General features: G+C 41.2%; 1 protein-coding gene across 3 annotated transcripts in view; it reads left to right on the top strand.

Annotated features, from left to right (window-relative positions):
• Nucleotides 1-15,222, top strand: part of LOC112553346 (growth hormone secretagogue receptor type 1-like) — a 55,246-nt gene that overhangs the window by 12,781 nt on the left and 27,243 nt on the right. The window contains exons 2-3 of one of the 3 annotated variants that reach the window (XM_025220497.1): nt 7,838-7,915; nt 14,893-15,035. In XM_025220497.1, the coding sequence (XP_025076282.1) occupies nt 14,986-15,035 (50 nt within the window). In that variant the 5' untranslated portion in view covers nt 7,838-7,915; nt 14,893-14,985. Of the gene's footprint in view, nt 1-2,598; nt 3,791-7,837; nt 7,916-14,892; nt 15,036-15,222 lie in introns of those variants that run through there. The other 2 variants (XM_025220496.1, XM_025220498.1) reach the window with 2 other exon arrangements.

The raw sequence follows: 15,222 nt of genomic DNA, 5'->3' as shown, positions 1-15,222 counted from the left end.
TATTTATTTTGTGTGCGAAATATTCGGGCTGCACTGCCATTGGTGGAGATGCATTTCACATACATAAAGGGCTGGACCCCCCATACACGGGCTGTGATAGAGAAATGAAAATGAATTCTCCTCAGGTGCAAAGGCCATGGTGCCTCGTTACCTGAACTGTGATTGTCTGCATCACAAACAAGTCTTAGACTGCTTTAGATGTATAACAAAATATCATATTTTAAATGTCTTTAACAAAACATTGCAGTATTGTTAATGTTTTTCTATTTAAAATAGATCCCTTTACTTTTTTATTTACATAACTTTTTCGATTCGAAGAACCCTGTTGCAGAAACAAAAGTTTCGTACATTCAAGCCAGATGTGTCTGGCACTTGCAGCTAAGATGATCTTCCAAGTGTTTCCCACAAAAGCTTTCATTTCGTCTGGTTTGTCAAGTTGCAGAGGTCCACAGTCTGGGCTGGAAACAGATTTCGATAAATGCATCCTCAGTGAAGCCCCAATGGGAAATCCATGTTTCCAGGAGTTCACGAAAAATCTCACTATGTTGTCGGGATCGAACTGTGGCATCCCTCAGTAGGCAGCACTTTGGTCTTTTGATGTACAGGCTCCAGAATAGGTGCAACAGTTCCAGCACTTAACAGCCGCAGTTTGGTTACTTCTCTTGGATAGTATGAGCTGACATTATTTAACTGATGATAGAAGGAGAGACAGAGGCACCAGGAGTGGAACCTGGTAGCAGGTCGTATTGGTTTCTTCTGGTCTTTTCAAAACCTTGTGTGAGTTATGGTTTTTTGCTTCTAAGACTTGGAAGCTGTTGGCAATATTCTTTGGAATTGAATTTTTGTGGATGTTTCTGGCAACCTTCTGTAGACCACAGGAAGTCTAATCCTACCTTTACTGACAAACTAAATTTGCTTCAGAAGGAATAACTCTTACAACTGGGGAAAAGTGATATCTATTATCAATGTCTTGAGAAATATCAGTGTACTTTTGTGGTTTTACGCATGACGAGAGGAGTGTTTTGATGCTGACAGGAAAGATGGAAGAACTCATCCTCATGGTGTTAAATGGTCGATAAAGCACTCATCACTTTCTCAGGGTGCGATGAGAGGCACAAACAGCAAAAAGGTTTTTGCTTTTTTTCAAGATTACTTTGGCAGTAGATCAATACAATATCTCTCTTACTGTCCCTCCCTACCCTTCCTCCCAGCATTATTGCCATATTATCGTTGGTCTGTCGTGTCTTATGGCACACTTCAAGTCCCCGAAGGGATAGTATACATCAATATCATCAAAGCCTGGTTTTAGGATTTTTGCATTTTTATGCAGAGAAAATACTCTAAATTGATGATGGATGTTGATTCTCGTATCCGTTCTTCAAGAACATGATGCGATAAACCCTTAATGAATACCACACCTATCTTTCCATTAGTTGGAAGATGCGCTTTGCAGACGACATTGATCTGGAGGCAGGCGGCAACAGCGCCGGAGGCATCTGGTGTGAGACCAACAAAGAAAACTAGGAAGTTGTGGTTAATTCTGACGACCTCAGTAAGTTAGAGATACACATCAAGACAAATCAGTTGGAAGAGGACGACCATTACAACACTTTCGGCTGCTAGCGCCCTTTGAGGTTGTCTTGGAGGCCTGCCGACGTCCAGGTGGGCAGTGGAAGAATTGGCTCGCAAACACATAAAGGAATGGACTGAACACACCATCAAGACTTACCGCATGACCACGAGTGTCACCTGGTATGAGTCATTCAAACTTATGATCAATGACAGCGACAAAGCAGAAGTTTACATCAGCGGGTACATGTAGAGAAGCTAGCTCAAGTAGCTGGAGTTCAAATCCAGTTGTCGACACGACATTTCGATGTGTGTTGCATGAACACAATCAAGCAGCCTGGGGCCAGAGCACATCACGGAGCCATGGTGGATACTGCTACAACAAGTAACTAAACTACTGGTACTTGACACTTAGTTGACTGCTTAGAGTTAAGCATGCAGCTAGCGCTTAGTGCCGTCCCGTGCATCTGGCCTCTGGTTTGTACACGGTCACTGCCAGGGGACACGGTCTTTGTGCGCATGTGCAGGTCCCAATCATGTTTGATTGCTGTTATCGTGGAAATCTATGGGTGGCTTGTCCTGCAGCCATGCTTAGACAACTGCAGCTCGGCAGACGGCAGCACGCGAGCTCACGTGGACGCCCGTTGTTGCTAAGTAGTCTGGCACCGAGTCTTGGGACATGAAACTTATGTTGGCGTCTCTTGTTGCCAGGCAACCTGTAGCATCAACTTAAAGACTAGCATACTGGCAATTTAAAATAAACTTTTAGAACCTTCCAATCTTAATGGAAATTTATTGTCCTCTTCACACGATTTTAATATTTGTTTAGTTGTCAATGCGTTTCAGTTACCGGAGTAATGATATGTATAAATTACATTGCGATTGACTGGATCATTAATTAAATGAAAGACAAGAAAAATGCCCGCTAACAAAAGCAGTTCTTCCATATGCATTCACAGAAGGAAAGAGAAGCTCGTGATAGAAGTCATTGTTGACAAGGTTGGCTCACTTTGAATGTGGAGGCTGGCATCTGAAGCTGTTACTTACATTACAGTACATAGCTTGGAACTTCACATTCAACACACATACATGCTTTAAAATACTTCAACTGCAATAGTGAACTCATTTGAACTGTACTTCTCTTCCACAAGCTCTCATAAACCCAGTTAAGTATTCTAATGAGCAGTTTATTTTCAAAAGTCAGGTATCTGCTTTAATATGTACTTGAGAATGAGAGAGGGTGTGGCTTTGTATTATTTATTCATTGTTTACTGTTTTAGTATGAGAATGTCTGTACATACATGCGTATATGCTAATCTATGGCGATGTGTAGTGAAAACAAAACAAAAGAAATTGTGGTACTATCCGCTCCGCAACTCTTTCGCTCAGTCTTCCATCACTTGTCGCTCTCTCTATTCCTTTCTTTCTCTGCTTGGCCTTCCTCCCTTTTCCCCCTCACCTTCTCCCTGTCTCATCACTCAGTCTCAAATTACGACGATTTCCACGTTTGCTTTGCATAACAGAAGTAGGTCGCAATTTCTGAATAGTACTGTCTCATTTGGACCCGCCAATAACCTCCGACAATGAACAAAATAAACATAAAACAATAATCATACTGTAGAAACAACGTAGGATCACGTAGGAAGCCGAGACATAATCGGAAGGTAATGGTCCTGACAAATCTGGTGAGGATTGGACATACGATATGGAGTTCATGAGGTTCTAAGCGCCGCCCACAACCTTGATTATAAGTTATGAAAAGACCCTAAACCAGCATTGTGAGCTCTCTGCGCATGTCACAACGGTTATGTATTTCAAAATGTTCACTGATGTTGAGTAGTCTAACTCAAGACCAGCAATCTGTTCCTGGGTAAAGTGGATGTAACCGTGAAAATATCTAGGATTGCGGACTGTGTGGAGCTCTCGGTAAAGAAAACGAGCTTCTGTCGTCGTGGCGCGTGGCGGCGAGCTGTGACGTCACGTATCGATGGGAAGGTCGATGTTAGTGGCGGACGTTTGAATGGCGGCCAAGCACCAAGTGTAAGGCGCGCGTGTCTTTTCCGTTGTACACGCGACTGCTTCTGATTGGACAGACTTCATCTTTGCATCGTGGGACCAGAGGATGTTAGCCGACAATACCTGCGCCTTCCTCTCGAGCTCAGACTTTCTCTCCTGAAATATCGACTGTCTCGTCAACAAACAAAGAGACCGATTTCCTCAGGTAAGCGTTCGATTAGTAGTTTGACTGGCCTGCTAAAGAGCTTTTTACAGACCACTGAATGAGCTTGGTGTGATGTTTCGGTGAATGGAGAAGCGAATGACACGGTATTTATTTTTAAAAGTTTGTTTTCGGCCAGTTATGCGTAGTAAAAGATGTTTTGATTTGTCCACCTCATTCGCTGCTTTTTATCAGGTTCAATGTGGAAAAAATGTAGACACTTCAACAGATTGTCAAAAACACGTTTGTACCAAAAATAATAATCTGTGGCTATCCGACGAATGAATTGTGTACATGAGAGATTGACTAGTCTGACAACAACATGGGGCAGGGGCAGCACACCGTGCTACAAGAATTGTAAGGACCTTGGATGCTAAAAATTGTCGATAGATATCGGTAGAGTGGCTGGCTGCTTGTCCTCAACCGTCCACCTGGCACTTGTGTTTACTTATTGCAACAGACCCTGTCCACACTCTGGAACTTCTTGAAACATTGTTGGAGCAGTTCCAGTGTTTCTCACTTGCTGTTTGTGTGCATTGTCCGCACTTCTTTAAAGACCTTGGTCAGTGAACTGTCCACCTCTTGCCTGTCGGGAAGTCTTGTCCACAGTTTAATGGCCTGACATTGGTATGTTCAGTTTATGGCATCAGTAATGAATAAAAGCGACCATTGCACCCCGGTGTGTGGTGTTTATAGATGGCAGTAGTTGTCATGACATCCGTGTGTGGTGTTTATAGATGGCAGTAGTTGTCATGACATCCGTGTGTTCATATGATTGGATTTGCGGTAATATCGTGATTACTGGGTACGCTTTCCTCTCTGACATGTCACTGTTTGTTTACTGTGATAAATGGAGGATTTAAAAGTTGTAGATATTGTAGAATGAGATATAGACTGTAGGAGATAGGACTGTAGGAGATAGGACTGTAGATGAGTAATGAAATATCTGTCGTAACCATGTTATCTCACTCTTGGACTCACTTTTGGTGAAGAATGGAAAGTAAACAGTAAAGAGAAAGAAGGAGAGAAGGATAAAGACAAGCAACATAAACAGGAAATGTAACCACACTACATCCCATGTAGGATTCTGTACCCCTAAATTATTTCATTTTTAGCTAGAGTAGGTTATAACTTATCCTTCAGTGATTTTTAAGTCCTAGCAGTTGGAGCTTTTTTGTTTGTTTGTTTCTTTTTTTTTGTTTTTTTTTTGCTTTTAATTTTTTTGTGTGGTTTTTTTTGTGTTTTTTGTTTTTTGTTTTTTTTTTTTTTCGCTTATCAACAAAAATTACGGGAAGAATAGAGATTCACAAACTGTGAAGAATTAAGTGTCAGACCCCTTCGACCAGCCTCAGCGATTCACAAAATTAAAAATATTGAAGAAAAAAAAGTGTCTTCCCTGTAGTCTTTCTATGCTCAATCCTTTGTGATAGAGACAAATACAATAAGAATAATTTGGAAAATCCTCGTGGTTGTTCACGATATTGTGTGTGTGTGCCTGCGCTCGCGCGTGTGCTTGTATAAAAGACAGAAGGACAAAGAGAAGAAGGACGCACATTTTAATTTACAAAGTATATTTAAATCTAAGGTTTGGCTTCAGATAAAAAATAAACAAATGTGTTTACACGAGTGCGTGAGCTCAGTGCCTTAGTATTCTTGTCTGCCTGCTTTCTGTCCCAAATTCAATTTGTTGACCAATCAGTGTCGAGGAGCAGTTAGCTCGAAACAGCAGCCGTTGCATGAAGAGAAATTATTCTTCCCGCAAACAGCACCTTCGTCCTTTCACTTGTATTCAGAAGGAAAGAGCGGGGTGGACAACTCTGTAGAGAGAATTGTAAAGCTGCTCCATTACTAGATATGGGCTTTGTTCTTGTAAATAGGATCTCGTACTTATGTACAGCAGGCAGGACCCTGTACATCAGACTTTGTGAAGCGTGTTTATTGCCAAACTTCTGTTGGTGAATTTGTTGGTGAACTACTGTAGTGTGGAGTGGTCTACAGTTAAGTACCACAGAAGACTTAGTCTTTTCTTCGCAATTCCTTGCGCTGTTACCTGGCAACAAGGGACTTTCCGAAATGAAATGTTGTTGAACAGAAACCTAATCACACTCGTACCATCCGCGACCGTTGAACGGCGCACTTACTGTTTAACCGCACGGAGCCAAACATCAGTGGAAACAACAACAGACAGTTGCAGTGCAGCTTCAAGATATAAAGTTTCTCACGATCGATGGTTTTGCCATCACTGGCCTGCCATACACTTCATTGTCCTCATGGTCCAGAGCAAATTTGCCGGGGCCCGTCTTGTACAAAATGAGGCAGAGCTCGGAGTATGCTTGTAAATATTCATTCGTCCTTCCTTTTGGCCTAACTGAACAACACTTACTGTGACTGGTTCCTCCATTTTGGGCTTCTGACCCGATGCACGTTTGTAGTGTTTGAGATTCGATCTCATTTGACAGATTATTTTGATGTGTGGTCCCTCTGTCTGTCTTAATTAATCACACTGAAAATGAGAGATAAATACGCAGTCACTAAAGTGTTCTTTATTAAGAAGGAAAAAAAATGATTAGTTTTTAGCCAGTCTTCTAGAAAACTCTACACACAACCACTGATAGATGTATAATCACCATTGTAACTTATAGTGTTATGCGATTCTTGTAAAGGGCAAAGCTCTCGACTTGTCGCACTTAAGTAGTATACATCCCGAGGACCACCTCAGTCCGGTGAACCAAATGTATTAGGAATAAGGTCAAGCTTGAGAAATGCCACCATCTCACATCTACTTATGTAAGGAAATAAAGATGTGGACATTAAGTGGGTGGGACAAAGGAGAACACGAAAATGGCGAGAGATTTGCTTGCATTGTCTTTTTTGTTTCTTGCATGCATGAGACTTAATGGTTGAAAGGAGCCTGGCCTGACAAATACTTAAAAGGAACCTTTTTTATTTATTTACTTTTCTTTTTGTTGCTTTTTTGCACTGTCGGAAAATTTTTTAGTTTTGAGCAATCTTTCACCAAAGATAACATTTAAAGTGACATTTAGCCCCATCGACTTTTAGACAATAAAAAAGCAAAGTCGGAGGTCTGTTAAGTCGGACTTTGCCCTAAAGCAAATGGAATCGACAGAAAAAGCTGAAGTCTTCAATGAGATGACCGGATCCTGTTTGGATAGTTGCGGGCCTCGGTGATCTTGTCCTGTGGTGATTGCTGCTCAGTGGTATTTGCATGTCACGCCAGGTGGGGCGTCAGACTGTTCACTGGCATCTTGTTGAAACAGGTTTTGTTGGCTTGAGAGAGTGTGGTTACCTGCCTCTGGCTACCGATGGTTTTCTCGGACTAACCTCAAATGTTTCCGTGTTCCAGAGTCGTCTGCAACTGTAGAAAATTATACTTACTAGAGCCAAGAACAAACAGAAAAAAATGATATCAACAACAAACATACATTGTCCAACTCCTTCAAAAACTGTAAAAAAGACATTTTTGTAAATTTTATTGTTAGAGCGGCTTTGCCTGTAAAATGTATTCAAAACAAAGTGCTTTCGTGTCTCATTATATCATTAAGTAATTTAAAATATTTCCAAACCAAAAATCCACCACTTCATAGAAAATTAGACAAAGATGCGCCAGAAAATGAAACAAAAAAAAAAATAATTAATGAAGGTAGCCAGACAAACGAAAGAGATTAGAAGTAAAAATGAGGTGGATAGATGGGAAACTTATCACAGAAAATGCCTGACACTTGTAACTGACTTTAGTTTTGCACCAGGGGGCAGAGAGAGTTGTTCATCTTGTTCAATATTTAATGACAGATGCTGATTTAAAAAGTGTATTAAACAAAATGATTAATAAATTTTGAGTGTCCTTTTAAGTGCACCAAGCTCTAAGTTTGACCAGGAGAACTGCTGTCCTCTCCTCTCCTTCCCAGGCAGGACTAATGTAGTCTATCATGTAGTCTATCATGGTCTTCTTCCAACAAATGTCGGGGCAGGAATAGAAGATAAACTTTAGTTTTAATTCCTCTGACGATGCCACTGGATCTTTTTCTACAGACAGAGGTGAGGATGCCAGACTTTGCCAACCTGAAGTAAACAGCTGCAGAAGGTGCGGCAAGCTTGCACAACACCTGTGTAAGTTTAGAAAATTTTCAAAAATATATTTTAGGCCTCTACAGGTTTGTATGATTAAAATAGTTGTAACTTTTAGGTCAACAATGTGGTTGTACTATGCAAGCATATTTAGACAATGTTACTCATCACTATCTTCTCCCTGCTTGTTCTTCATTTTCGTTTATCTTCACTTATTCTGGCCACCTTCGTTCTTTTTCTTCTTCAGCCTTCAGCATCAATGTCTCCAGTAGCCGCGGTTCTGTAGATTGTAGAGAGACAAACTCATATTCTCAGGGCTACGTGGAGAAAAAACTCTTGTTTTCTTAGTTACATTTCGATGCCCATACCCCGAGGGTATTACTTCAAGTTTCTTTACCCCAGGGCATCTTTGCCACCGCTTTGTAACTAGGGTACTAGAGAGGTAACACATCTCGGGGGTAGGCACACCCTGGAGAACAAGACACTTGTCCTCGTGTTGCCCACGGTCACACTTAAGACAGAGTGCTTTCTCTGGCAGTCTGTAATTGATAGGAATGGTCTCAAAAGTTGTTTACTTTTGGCATAGATACAAGATGATGATGATGATGATGATGATGATGATGATGATGATGATGATGACGACGACGACGACGACGACGACGACGACGACGAATATTTGTATGTTTGTATATGTGGCAAAACAACTGGCTCAAAGCATTTTTCGAAAATCATAAAGAGCTTTGTTCATCCGATGATGCGCCCGTACATTAAAATGTGCAAAACACAAACACAAACACACACAGACACACACACACACATTACAAATTAATTCAGTGTTTCATTATCTCCTCATGTTCATGTTTCTGACTTTTGTTGGTTCCATCCCCGTGCTATAGAGTTTAACTGTAGAAAGGAAACAACCCATAAAACTGATTCTTGGCTGCTGGGAGGCAAGGCAACAAGCTCACAGACAGGATATTCCACAATTCACACACAAATCACCCAGTGTTTCTGTAGTCATCAATCACTTTATTCTCGCATCCGTTCCTCTGTAAATAAAACAGTAAAAACTTTCTTGTATTGACGACCATAGTCTGAGGACTATTTAACCCTCTCTATTCTGACAACAGTGCTTTTATTTCCAGTAGGAGAGAAACAATAAACAGGTCTTACATACCTAATTATTAATTGAACAAAGAATGTCAGAGTACAAATATCTTAGGTTAGACCAAGAACTACTGCCTTTTGTCGATTTTAGATAAAATGTTGTATGTTTTTCCATACATAAGAAACCAGTAGACAAGCAGTAAGAGTTGTGAGTAATGTCTGGGGTTAGTCAGGTTCATAACGAGGCGCAGAAGCCTCCAGGGTTGATGGAGGAAACACGAGAGCTGTGGCTGATGGCAAGAGGCTGTGGGTCGCATCCTTGCCAATAAAATATAATTAACTTTTTATATTTGATTGCAAGATTGAGTGAGACTGATGTTTGCATGCACACAGAGTCTATTGCGTGCAGGTTGGGTATTCAAGTGCAGGAAACAAAACTTTCGTCAAAAAAATTAATCACAACCTTTCTAGATAATAAGTCAAAAATACACCGCTGGATATTCAAACCATCTATCTTAGCTTTTGAAAAAGAAAATAATTTTTCTGATAATTCAACATGATGCAGTCTTTGGAAATTAGCAGCATAACCCTTTATGTTGTGTCTGCAACAACAAGCAGCATTTTTTGAAAGAATGTATTTATCTGTGTATGGCATCAAGAAAGGAGCTTCTGCGCATGAATACTTTAAGGGAAAAAATTTCTTCAAATCTTCCATAAAATAGAAACAACGTTAGACATTTAAAAATTCTCTGAATTTCAATGAAAATAACTTTTTGTATCGTGATAGGAGCACGAGTCGGATGTGGGCTAATGAGGGTGTAACGAAACATTTGAGGTGAAAATCCGGGCTCGCAGCTCGATTGACGTCTGCTCGCAACATTTCCTTCCAAATCGACTTCTTCAACAGTTTTTGACCAACAGCTGGTGCTAAGGTCATGCGCCCAAAACGACAAATTAAGTCTAGAAAGCAAGCCGGACAAGACAAATACCTTTTCAATATTCTTAAACACGATCACATTTGCAGAAAATTAACTCTTGCATTTTGCGCACGATTTTGCATATAAACGCAAAGGAAGGAAGGAAAAGAGAAAAGGTAGAGAGGGGAAAATAGAAGAGCATCAAGGAGAGCGTGAAACTCAAGTTTTTACCACTCGGGTGGATGTTCTGGACCAGAGAGACGGTGAACCACTTTAGTCCCTCGTGTGAACGTTGAACAAAATGTCGGCGCTGGTTGTTGTTGTGTGGGTCTCATTGCTTGGGACTCCTGGCAGCTCTTACATTCTTTTGTTTTACCGTTTCCAGCACGATAGTAAGATTTAAAACCTATTTCTTCCGCCTGTTCGTCTCGTAATTGCTGGCTTCATCTCTCTCCTTCCCGCTGCAACCCCGATCCTTAGGACATGTTGTCTTGCCTTCATCTTTGTTTTTATCTCCGAGTTTTTTCATAAGCCGCATTGTTGTTATTTTTCTACTCCGCTGGGAGCATTTCTTGTAAGGACCAGACATTTGATATCTGGTTTTTTTTTGTATTTTGCTAATGACATATTCATGTAGAGAAGACCCTCCTGGCATTGGTAAAGAAAAAGATGGTAAACACATAATCTGCAACTGTTTCACTGTTATCAAATGCATCTCAGAATACAACATAACAGCACTGATACAACACATCCATCACATCCTAACCTCGCACACCACTACCCACATTCATAAAACACTTCGCAGACACTCAAGCTCTGACAAAATAATCACACTTCCAGGAATAATACAAGAGAAAGAGCGTGTAGTCTAAGGTTTCTTGTTGCAACCAGGAAGCAGAAAATGTCAAGAATTAGATAATGAACGCACAGACCTGGAAGGAACATTGAGAACATCCCTAATATACAGGTTGTTTTAGTTTCTTTGGGGAACTTGACACTCAGAGAGGCAACAAAGGACGGAGATGAGTTTGTCTACACAGTTCTGCACTCTCCCATCATCCAGAATGTCACCAGGACAAGGGTTTCCCTCCACAATACAAGAAAGATCAACGGTGATAAAAAGAGATGGAAAGAAATGTGGCCGATGTTTCTGATACTGCATACTTCACAAAAAGGAAGATAATCAACCTTTTCAACACGATTCTTGACAGCAAGTTTGTTGTTTACTAAAAAGCCTTGATGAAGGAGAAAATCAGCAAACAAAACATGTCCCAATCGCAGACTGATCACCCCAACACCGGTGTTAATAGAGAGAGAGAGATTCGACTTCGAGTCGTTTTACTAGAGCTGGTTCTGAATCACCCAGCTTTCAACTTATCAAATACAAGCTTCAGTGAAGGAGAGAAGGATAACAATGGAAGCATCCTCAGAAGAGTATCACAGTTGCGTGTTATCGCCAAAGTCAGAATGACAGACAGTGTCATCCAAATACCTCAGGGACAGGCTTGATACAAGGGGAAAGCAACTTTGGTCTGAGGACATCGAGGGCTACAGAATCAGAGGGAAAATAATCTCATTTCAAACTTTACGGTAAGGTTGCTAACATGATACATGAAAATGCCAAACTGGAGAGCAAGAACTGATATTCGACTCATTCGTCACTCATAGCAAAGCTAGAAGAACTGAAAGCAGTAAAGTTTCCGTAGAGTGAGCTCGATACAATAACTGAAACCAAAATTTTATATCTAGAGGCATCATTTCACATCTGGTGCATGCAAATGTCCACCCACTGTGACAAGAGCTTATTGGACACTGACCTAATGATGATGAGAGGGTTTATATCAAGATTTTTAATTTTACGCCAGCTCAGATGAATTTGGCTGAAATAAGAAATGTATTGATCATGTGAGGGATGGTTGGGAGGAGAGCACCGAGCCACTGCCGGAGGATGTGTGGTGGACGTGGGTGGAGGGCAGGGCAGGGCAGTGCTCACTTTGCTCTGCACGCATGTCTATGACAGTCGGGTTTTTGCCACAACAAACTCATATTTGCCAGGGGACATTCAAAAACCTAACCCACAGCTGCAATTTTAAATGCATTTAGCTCCCTTTTCCTCATATTAATGCAAAATAACAAACGGTGGGATGTATAACATTGGAACTGTGGCAGACTATCAATATTCTACAAATTTCACTTGATGAGGAGCAAACTGTAACACAAAAATACAAAATAATTTTCTCTGAAGACACGAGTAACGAATCGGGTTTATATTTCCGAGGCGACAGTAGAATATCTCTGGAGAAGAAACAACATAAATCATCGTCGTGTTAAGGAAACGACCCTCACAACAAAACATTTTAAAATAATGTATGGTACAGCGGCTCATTCAAACACTCATCAGAATCAAAATATCAAGCATCAGTATTTAAAAGTACCATACATCACCTACTAACAAAGTGCGGCACCCTCGTCAGACCATACCAACATTGTAAACATGTTGTCACCACCACAAAAGTCCGGTGAAAGTTCCGAGTAATGTGGTCAGCGACCGACCAACAGGTAAACGTGTCGGAATCTCACTTCGTTTATCTTACAAGAACTGACACATCGAGGCCTGTCTTATATGAATTCAAACATCAATACCCGCTTACTGCCGTCCGATGGACCAAAAGTGGATCCAAGGGTAAGGAAGGCAATCAGCAGCAGGACGGAGGTACATCTGGATAAACAAGAATCATCTGATGGGAAGCCAACAACTTACTCCACTGGGTGGAGGTCGCTTCGTACAGACGACGTAGACGAAAGCTTTGGAAGAAGAAAACCTCCTTCTAGTCGAGTGCTCAGACTTGATCACAGGCAGAGTACATCCGGGTCACCGATATAACAAAAATGGCCGCTTCACCTTAGACCAGAAGCCAGAAGGTTCCATGACTCTAGCTTGGAGACTGAGACAGACGAAAGTGATTGTGGGGTGTAATCCTGCAATACTTAAAATATATTGAAATATCTTATTAAATAAAGTGTATAAAAGCGTCTACCAATGGATATTGCATTCGAGGCTCAAAAATAGACATAAAGTGGACCGAAAGGTTAGCTGGACCAGGCAACACATATTCGTCATTTTCGAGAGACAGAACCAGTGTCAATTCTGGAAGCAGAAGGAAAGAAAAGGTGTTTTAGTGATATATAGGTTTGTCAACACTTAGGTAAGAACGCGGATAACACACAAACAGATAAACACAATCTTATCCCATCGTGGTACTTTGTTTACAAGCATTCCTTCCTTCCCGGAAAATATATTTTTCAGATAAAAAACGCAGGCCCGCCACCCACACCTTTCTCCTCCTCCTACCCGTGAACACTCCCATCCCCACAAGAACACCCACCCTTCCTACACGTCCACCCTCCCACCCACATAAACGAACACATCCAGGCATGATGTTTATGCTCATTAACCATTAACCATTAACCATTAGGAGGGAAGCACTTTTTGTGGCTTATTGTCAGCCATATTTTTCGGTATTGAATTTCTCGGTGTGAACCATATCATTTCTAGATTTTAAGCCATTGACAAAATATATCTTCGGCTTAAAAAAAATAATGACAATACATTCCGCCTAAAGATGTAAATCAACTTTGTTTTTCACAACCTGACACCTAAGCAACAAAATGTTGACAAGAAAGTTAGCAGGAGACGAGAGAATATATAGCCCTGTAGAGAGTTCACCCAATCCGGGCGAGGGTCTGTTGTTTCAAGAAATTAGCCTCGTCCAGCACGTGAGGGCAAAGTTCTGAGCATTTGGTGGAGAAAAACACTACATACTCATTTACCATGCCTTCTTTTTACCCTTGGTAATGCATGGACTGTTGACGAATCCCCTTTTGTAAATATTCCTAAAGGAAGCTCCAGAGTGTTATTTGTGAGCTCGAGGCGGGGCGGAGGAGAGGCGGAGTTGGAAGGAGAGAGAGAGAAATTGTTGTTGGAAGATAAAAGAGTTCTTCATTTGTATTTTCAGCATGTAAAGTCTAATATATCAGGTTTGAGGAATAAATTGTAGATGTGTCGGAAGTGCGGCCCTAGACAGGATGATTAATTCTATGCTCGCACCCCTGCTATCAGTTTGCACGCGGATGAGAAGGTTCTTGTCTGGAAACTGTTCTTTGAGACAGAATGCCAGAAAAACTCGTCTCGTGCACGTGGAAGGACCAAGGCCTGCGCCTGTTAGTGAGCTGCTCATGCGCACACCAACACATGCACGTGCTTTCTGTCCATTCGCAAGTGTGGCATTCTCTTGTTCTGGCGATAAACGACGATAGGCGATGACAGTTCCCTGGGCACAGTCTTCAACACCACCTGCTCAGGTGGAAACATTTCTTTGTTATCTCAGGTGATATTGGCTGCCTTCATTTGCTGGATTAGTGCTGGGTGAAGATCTCCTGGCCTGGGTGCTGGACAAGTTTGGTGATTGCCGCGACATCTGGTGTTAGTCCAGTTACTTACCGCGACATCTGGTGTTAGTCCAGTTACTTACCGCGACATCTGGTGTTAGTCCAGTTACTTACCGCGACATCTAGTGTTAGTCCAGTTACTTACCATCACATCTAGTGTTAGTCCAGTTACTTACCGCGACATCTAGTGTTAGTCCAGTCGCATCTACTTTTAAATCGAAAAAGCGAGTGGACCACCTAGCGAAGGTTTAGCAGCACATGCAAATGTTTCACATCTCAATTATTCTTGGTCAATAATCATTTAGTTTGTTGACCTATGACGAGGGCAAGTATACCTGGGTGTCTAGTTCTCTATGTCTAAGAGAAAAAGGGACAGGAAGAGAAAGAGAGACAGAAAGAGAAAGAGAGAGATCATTGAGTGTATGTGTGTGCTATGTACGTGCTTAAGAGCGAGTTTATGTATTCCAGGTATTTTATAACCAATTTATTGAATGAACTTTTTATTTGAGAAAAACTATACATAAAGCAATTAATTTGTGTTCACAGATCACACCTGGTGCCAGACAAGCATCCTTTGACCAGCATCTTTGCTGCTTTCTTCCTGTCTACAAACTGCTTTAAAAAAATCCTGAGTAGAAAATGGAGATTACTACTCTCTCAGTCGGGTCTATCTTGGACCAAATGTCAAGGTAAGCACTCATTTGACATTGTACAGGAGAGACTACAGAATAGTTCTGATACATTCTACCTTCTTTCTAAGATCTGATTTGGTAAGTAATGTTCTTTGAAGCTTCTTTATCAGTCCGTTTCCTCTTCTTTCCTTCTCTCTCTCTAAAGGAGAGAAGTGGGTGAGTGGGTGATATGCGTGCACACCCT

Source organism: Pomacea canaliculata, linkage group LG12 (genome assembly GCF_003073045.1).
Source record: "Pomacea canaliculata isolate SZHN2017 linkage group LG12, ASM307304v1, whole genome shotgun sequence".
NCBI classification, from domain to species: domain Eukaryota; kingdom Metazoa; phylum Mollusca; class Gastropoda; order Architaenioglossa; family Ampullariidae; genus Pomacea; species Pomacea canaliculata.
This window is presented reverse-complemented; position numbering and strand designations above follow the sequence as displayed.